The 8,222-nt window shown below is 39.4% G+C and overlaps 1 protein-coding gene across 1 annotated transcript in view; it reads left to right on the top strand.

The window, feature by feature from the left end:
* Positions 1-2,242: 2,242 nt before the first annotated feature.
* VPS50 (VPS50 subunit of EARP/GARPII complex) overlaps positions 2,243-8,222 on the top strand; it is a gene marked incomplete at its 5' end in the record, with an annotated part of 100,849 nt that continues 94,869 nt past the window's right edge. The window contains 1 exon segment of the mRNA XM_035896985.1: positions 2,243-2,323. Coding sequence (XP_035752878.1) covers positions 2,243-2,323 — 81 coding nt within the window.

Raw genomic sequence — 8,222 nt, forward strand, 5'->3', positions numbered from 1 at the left:
AGGCCGGGACCGGGGCGGACGGGTGCGGCCGTGCCCGGGCACCCTGAGGGGCTCCGGGGCGGGGGCGTGGCCCCCAGTCCCGCTTGTGGGGAGTGGGACGTTTTGCTGTGCATTAGCTCTTGGTACGCAAGCGTCCAGCTTTCTTTTCTCTTTAAATCAAGAGATGGAGGCATGCAGAGGTGCCAGCACGTAGCTTGTGCGGTACCGGACACAGGGGCCTTAGGGATGACGCGACTGGTCCCTGTCAGTTTCCTTGTTTCACCTATAATTTTGGAGCGCTGGGCCGGGGTACTGTAACGTGGGTTTGGCTGGTAGCAAACGCTTTTGCTCAAAAGGGAGGCAAAGCTTTGAAGGTGCCGGGGAAGAATTTGGGTGGGCACGTATTGAACATGTGCTAGAGCACTTAATGTGTTCCTGCTAGCCCAATTTGCTTCGTACTGGTTGTCTCCAGGATTATGTAGATCTAATCTACGTTTGGATCGGTATTTCTAAGGTTGAGAGCCTTTTTAAAGGAGTGTATTAGGAGAGCATTTGAGTCATTCACATACATGAAATACCTCTGAAATGAAGCCTGTTTGCCCATGTGTCTAAATTTGAGAACTTAAAAAATCGTTTGAGTCACCTACCACGTTCAGATATTCTAGATAGCTATAGAAAGTGACAGGGAAGGCAGAAACTGGACTTTGTTTTTTTTCTAAACTGTGTCCTCAGGGTTGTGATACTTAAGCAGGAGATAGGGCCTAAAAATGGAGATTGGCATGGAAGCTGAATATCCAAAATAATGTTCTGCTCCCCTTTACTACAGAGGTAAATGATCAGTTTTCATCTTGACTAAGAGGAGTTGTGGGAAGCCTGCCTGGTGTGGAAGTGTTGTGGTCTGAAAATGATGCGACTTACACAATTTTTAGCCTTTGGGAAGGATTAAGTTCCATTTAGCATTTGATAAGTGAAACTTGTTGCTGCTTCTGAAGATAGTACTGCTAGTACTGCAGATTTTTGAGAGGGTGTGTGGAAGATTTCATGTATGTATGTATTCATGTGTATACTTTGTGTATTTCATGAAGTATGAGAAGCTGCAGCAGTTCCTTTGGTTGTTTTCTACCTTGAATTTCTGATACGTAGAGGTGAGTCACCTTTAGTGGAGGTAACTGGGAAGGGAGGATGTTTTGAAACCATGCGCAAGGAAATCTGAGACTCAGAACCAAAATGAAGAGGTCTTGCATCCTAGGACGATGGAACAATTGTAAAATGTATTAGTTACCACAAAAGTGATGAACTTGTAAAAGTCTTTATCAGTTTCAAAGGACAAATACAAACTTTTCTCATCATAAGCTCACATAGTAATTGCATAAGTCCTTTTGTTTAAAAAAAAGCGTAGGTACCCAGGGCCTGAAAGGGGCTTGGAAAACAGTGCTTTTAGCATCGACCACAAGAGTAGGAGGAAAGTCTGCCTGAAACTCGTGGCTCATGTCAACACCCTGAATTCTCAAGGGAAGCTGGAGTCAGAACCATATCTGAAACTTGAATGTTTCGATTCACCTCTGCCTAGGGAGCTGGCAAAAAATGCACTAAGCAGCATGTTCTGTGGTATTGCTTCATAAAATTGTGAAGGTGTTGGCTGTTCAGCAAACACATACTCAGCTTAATTGACTCTTCCTGTACAAAGCTTCAGTCTACTAGCATATATTCTATTCATGTGTTTTAAAGAGTAATAATTATATAGAACAGCTAATGTGGATTATGCATCTTTTTCAGTTTAGTTAGGCAAGGAAAACCAGTCCTAATAGTGCTATATGGTCAACAGACAAATATGCCATCAAGCAAAAATAATATAATTTTGCTACAGAGTACGTGGCATTTAACTTGAATTTGATTATTTGATTCCATTAAACCATTAAGTTAGTAGCACAAAGTATGTTATGTTTTTTTGGACATGTGGATTTTTAAAATTAAAGTAACATCTGGATGATGTTATTTTATCCCCTTTATGAAGGGAATATTAGTGAACTGTACTGAAGAGGTACATACTGCAGCATGAAGTTGGAAATGCTTAGGTGTTTGAGGAACATAATTTATACACCAGTGGTCTTGTTTAAATGTTTATAGAATAAGATCTTAGCCTTCCAGCCTCATGTCAGTGCAACTTATTAAAGTACTTGGAGGTATATATTCAACACCAGGTAAGACTTGTGCAGTTTGCTTGCAAGATACGTGAAGTAATCAATCTTAACTGACTATTAAAATTCTTTTGAAGGGTCTAAGAAGTCCTCAGGAGAGTGTTCATGACCTCAGTCCTATTGAAAGCTTACGGATTCCTAGTAAGGTATGATACACAGTCCCTCACTCCCACCCCCTTCATTTTTAGTTTTTCATTTTATAGTTAAATGACACTTAGTTGGGGTTTTTTTTAATTATTTTTTTAACACCATGTTTGCTGTTGTTCTTTTTGACAGTTTTATTTCTTCTTTCATTTCTGAAAATCTTTTAAAATATATTTATGAAAGAATTAAGAGCTGTGAGGCAAAACAGTTTGCTGACTCAGAATGAACTTGCATTAAAATTTCTTTCTTGGAACTTGAGTTGTCACTGGATGCTGATCTTAATATTATGTAGGTTTCCTGCTGGGATGAAGGAAAAAAAAAAAGGAAAAAGAAAAGTGCCTTTCTTTTTTTTACTTTGGAAAGTAGATGCTATATTGGTAGCCTGTACGGTTCTAGTCTTGATAATTAGCCTCTTCATGGTTTTGGTGGCATAAGTATATTTTGTAGTTTAATGGTTTTAATCTTCAGCATATATAATAAACTTCATGTTCTACTTTAAATGTGGTAGCTTTAGAATAATAATAGGTTTTGGCTTTTTTTTTGGGTCTCTGTACTTCAATGATGCCAGCTCACTCTTGTCTGACAAATGATGCTGAATAATCTGGCTGTGAGGGAACAATTGTCTATATCTGACTGCTCCTTACACACTGTTGATCTGAGTGGGATGATTCACAAGATTTGCTGTGGATGCTGTTTATTATTTTCCCCTGATTTGGACTTTGCCTTTAACCAATGAGATATTTAAGTTACTAACTTGAATTTGGATGCCTTAGTTTACAATAGTTTTAAAAAAAAAAAAAAAAACAAAACACCTGTCTTTTTTGCCAAGTTGACTATCCAGGTAAAAGCAGATATAGGGTATCTTGGCTGGACTTCCATTCTATAATAGTTAGATGTTATGTGTATGGTAAGCCTATACCTTGTATCAATAACAATGGGAAGACAAATACCTCTCAATAATTTGTATTTTCTTCATACATTTATGTCAAACATTTGTAATGTGAGAACATTATCTGCAGCTGTTCTGCAAACAGAATCTCATTGCAGTTATGAATTCTGTGCCTGAAAAGCCAAGATTGCATTGACATGAGAACTTTTCACCTGATTACTTTTTTTTAAAGTTGATAAAATTGGAGTATTATTCTCTTCTGTGCTATAGAATGAAACTTTTATATTTTTCAATAGTTTTTTTCCTTCCAAAATAATTTAGGTGAGTAGTTCTTAAAATAGGTACTATATTCAGAATACACATTGTATATTCAGAATATAGATTCCGGGTTGCTTATGTTAACTTTTAACCTTATCAACAAGCTGTATTGAGTCTCTGAAACTTACGAATTTGCCTGGTTATCTGATTATCTGGATGATGCTCTTAGTCATGTGGTTTAGTTTTAGGTAGTCCTGCGAGGAGCATGGAGTTGGACTCGATGATCCTTAGGGGTCCCTTCCAACTTGAGACATTCTATGACTCTTAACAGAATGTTGAATAAAACTGCTGTGTTTTGATCAGTTTAACTCCTGGCTACGGTCCCAGGCCATTTGTCACAGTAACTTTTCTTCTAGACTTTTTCTTTCAGAGGAAGGATTTATATTGTCATGCCTCCTTAACTTTGCTAAAACCTCTGTTGTAGGATTTTACTTTTGAAATGATGCGACATTGGATGAGGCACTTTAGTATGTCTGCTGTCACTGTAAGCATAGATTCTGATACCCTTTCTTGAAAACAGGAATTCTGGGGGCGTGGGGAGGGGGAGATGTTGTCTGTGTTTGTAGTATGAGTAACCGTCAAGGAGATTAGGTTTCAGTACCGCACAGAAGTTGAAAGTCATTGAGCTTTTGGATATTGGTATTTGTTTTGAACTGAGACTATATTCAATGCCATGGCAACATACTGATGTCACAAATCAGAATTGCGTTATGATTATAGGATCAAGCAGCTTTGCTGGATAATTGAGGCTAATGCCTGTCAATAGTTATGTCATAATAATGGACAAGCTTGGTAAAGGGAATTCACTTCTGAAAGCAAAAGTAAAGGCTAAAGAAAAGGTGCAGATTTTTAAAGGCAATGGGTAAAAGTGTAACTTCATACTGTTGCAGGCTGCTATTTGAAACCATATGTTGTTCTCTGTTGCCAGGTTTTAGTAACTGTTTTTCTTTATATCTTGAAAAACAAATGTCTCAAGCTCACCAGCCAAATACTGTTTTGGTGAAAGAATGGTTATGTTGCTGCACTTTTATCATTGCGCTTCCACTTTCAAAGTGGTATCTACAGATTTATTTAGGGCAAGTGTTACCAAAAGTTTCAAAAGCTGAGTTAAAGCTATAGAGAGGTACACAGAATGAAAGGCTGCAGAGCCAGCCTAAAGTACTGGAAAGAGCACAAGCCATTGATACATAATGCTAACTCTAGGGCCAAAACCATGTTTTTGAAATGGGGGGCTGTCACACTGGTTTGGAGGTCAAATGGGGAAACATGGAACACATGAAAAATAATATGTTGATGTTGCATCCCCTGAGGGGAAAAGCAGCAAAATTCCTTTGGGTCTTGATATCTGAATGTTGCTGGTTTGCTGACTGGTGGCTTGCTGGCGGGCACGTTGAAGTGATGACTGTGACTGTGCTCCTCAATTTTTTATTTTTGAACAATGAAATGTGGTACCTGAGTGTTTTACTGAAAATAACTCCGAGGGCATGCACTTACGTTAACCAGTACTCCAATAAGTTCTGCAACTGTCTTGAAAAATTTCAATTTGCTTCTGTCATATGAAGGCAAATCACCAGCAAACTTGTTTTACTTTCTGTTGTAATACAGACTCATACTGCCGACTCGGTCACTCAGAGAAATAAGTGTATAACAGTTTCAGTCTGTGATACAGTCTGTAGATAAGGCAAATCTGAACTGAAAGGCCATATTTCTAGAAGAAAAAGTTGTCTGCAGAGGGATTTCATATCTTTTTTTGCTTGAGATAGCTTACTTTATCGGTGTGTCCTGATCGCCCTGGGGAACTGTAATTTTTTTTGAACCATTCTATTATTGTCAGCTTTGATGTTTCCCAAGCTGATAACAGTTTTGTTTAGTAGATTCCATCACAAAAGGGTGAGGCAGGTATTTTGTATACCTGAATTCAAGTGTGTGGGGATAATAATGAGTTGGCTTTGAAACAGGTTGTTTATCTTGATAATCAGCTTGTATGCAATATACAAATATTAGTTGGCTTTGTGGCTTATGGTGGTAGGCAACACCGAAAGTTTATTTTTTAATGTTTTTCCCATAGATACAGAAGTGTGGCTTTCTTAGTCTGTGTGGGTTTCTGTTTCCCCAACAGTAGCTGAGTGCCTTTCAGGAGGGCATTAAGCGGTTGTGTGACTGATATCTGCTCTATGGATCAGGCTTTGTTGTTCTCTCCACTGGGAGAATTGTTTTCACAGTGTAATGTTTGTTTTGGTAGAGTGAGGGCTTTTAAATGAGTACTCTGTATACATACTGAAGAAGGAGAGATTAAAAGAAGGTTCTGGGCATTTCATGTGAAAGATAGGGGAATACCACCAATTTCCCCATGGGACTGCCTTCCCTAGCTGTGGATTAGCTGGGGGTGGACAAAAAAGGAAAAAAAAAGTTTTGAGGTGAGTTTATCAATATAGGTATACATAGATTATGAGACATATATAATATGTAAATATATCTTTTTATATAAATAAAAGATTGTGTGTGTGTGTATATATATATATATATATAAAGGTTTTTATACATTATTTCTTTTGTGGTGGTAGGATGTTGCAATGTACCTGCTGATTAAATCTGTTGAGCAGGGCCTTCATCCTGGTATTTAGGATTAGCTTTTAACATAGGTGTTATACAAGTTCAGAATGGAGGGATATAAATTGGCAGCGTGGTCATTGGTGTGGGTTTGGCTCATGACAAAGAGAGGGAGGCTGTGTCCAAATGAGTACAGCGCAGACTTGGCCCCTGGCACTCCCTGTGTAGAGATGCATAGGGTATTGCTGACCATCAGCTTCTAATTAGATTAGAAACTTTTTAGATTTTTTTTTTCCTCTGAGTAGTATAAGTTGATGTTTCTTAATGTCTTCGCTTACCAAGTCTTTTGATTGATAGTGACTGGAATGTAAAATGTGTTTGTTTCAACTCTGTACCAGTAATGCTTCATTCAACAGAGCAATATAGGTTTTGGAGTTACAGGCAGTGTAAAATATGAGGAGAGTTGGGAGTGTGATGCACTGGGAAAGAGCTGGGTAAGTCATCTACAACTTGCTGAGCTGCATTTCAGATGAGTCTGCAATGAAATGACTTTTCTGAAATATATTTTAAGGAATTGCCACAGGCTCCTAGACCTGTAAACTTCTATTTCCATATAACAGGAAGGCAAAATGATGTGAGAAGTGCCTAGACACAAACACTGTGTTTTATTTAGCAGCGGCTTCTTCGAGTATGCAAAGCTGTCAGACAGACAGGTTTTTCTTTTTCTTTTTTTTTTTTTTTCTTTTTTCTTTCTCTCCTCACTGATTTATTTAGGTGGCATTATGAAAGAGAGACCTGCTGCTTAGGGTTGCACTTACCGTAACCTGAAAGGAAGTATATTTGACAGGATAAATTGTCTTTCCATGAAAGTACGATCCAAAGTACTGGCAAAAAAATTTGCACTTTTGGCACCACAAGTGATGCAAGTTTTATGCAGGAGGTGAAGTCTCTTGCTGAACAAAACTTTGGAAAAACAAGTAGCCCATGGAACAGCATCTTAGATATCTGTGCTGGCCCATTATTGCTTGGAGACTTCCTACTGCTGAACGTGTGTATTAACCGGGACAGGGGGATGGAAATGAATACTGACTGGGGGGGTCCACCTTGCCAATGTGCTGCTCTTCCTGATCTCCTGTGTATCTAATTGATTCAGTTTAGCAATGGTGAGATTCTCTGCATGACTATCATCATATGATTCCCTCCGTCCCAATATTTTATAGATTTTTCTCTTCAGAATGGCACTTGGAATTGCTGAATTTACATAAAATTTACTGACAAGTGTGTTTTAACGTTGACTTTTTTTTTTTAAAGGCAGATATTTAAGTGGCAATAGTTAAAAAACTTTTGAGGTGGAAAAGTGCCTTGAGGGGTTTGATAGAGCTTCTATCTCCACTTCTGTAAAATGGGTGAATACTGGCTCCACAGTGCTAAATCCAGCCTTCCCTTCAAGGGTCTCACCCCTGAAACTATGGGCTTCATATGTCTATAGTTTTGTTTTTTTTTTTTTGTATCTCTAATTGAAGGGATGAGGAACATCGAATATCAGGAAATAAACTTTAGCCAAGGACATTTGCTTGCTTCAGTGGTGAGTGAATAGATTGGCCTTGAGCGTGTTTGCTATTTGAAACTAGTGGAGCATGGATGCACTGGAAGCTGCAGTTTATCATGGCATAGTCTGGTGGCAGGTAGTGTAATTTATATGGGAGTAAAGCTGAAACATGAGGTGCAAAGGTGTCACCACTGGGTGAGTTGTGTGGCTGGAGCTGAGGGGACAGGTCTGCCTGCATGGAGTCCCGCCTGGTTCTTTGGTGCCAGTGTGGTGCCGCGGGCTATTCCCTGATGGATCCGTGCAAACTCCTTGTGCTGGTGCCGTCAGCTGTCAGTGCCACGCGGGTAACCTGGGCCTCGCCTTCCTCTGAGCAAGGCCCTGTTGTGGCTTGTGGCGTTGTGGACGTGTGCTCGTTAAGAGCGGGGCCGCGCTCAAAACCCATTTTTAAGAGTTTGTCTGAACTATAGCCTCATTTTGCTTTATTGTTGTTATTTATGTATATTATTTCCTTATTTCTCTCGCGGCTGTTGGCGCACTCCCTTCGTCCATGCCTTCCCTCGCACAGCCTGCTGCCAGGCACCTGTGGGGTTGGGTG

This window comes from Egretta garzetta, unplaced genomic scaffold (assembly GCF_000687185.1).
Source record: "Egretta garzetta isolate BGI_Z169 unplaced genomic scaffold, ASM68718v1 scaffold30, whole genome shotgun sequence".
Lineage (NCBI taxonomy): Eukaryota > Metazoa > Chordata > Aves > Pelecaniformes > Ardeidae > Egretta > Egretta garzetta.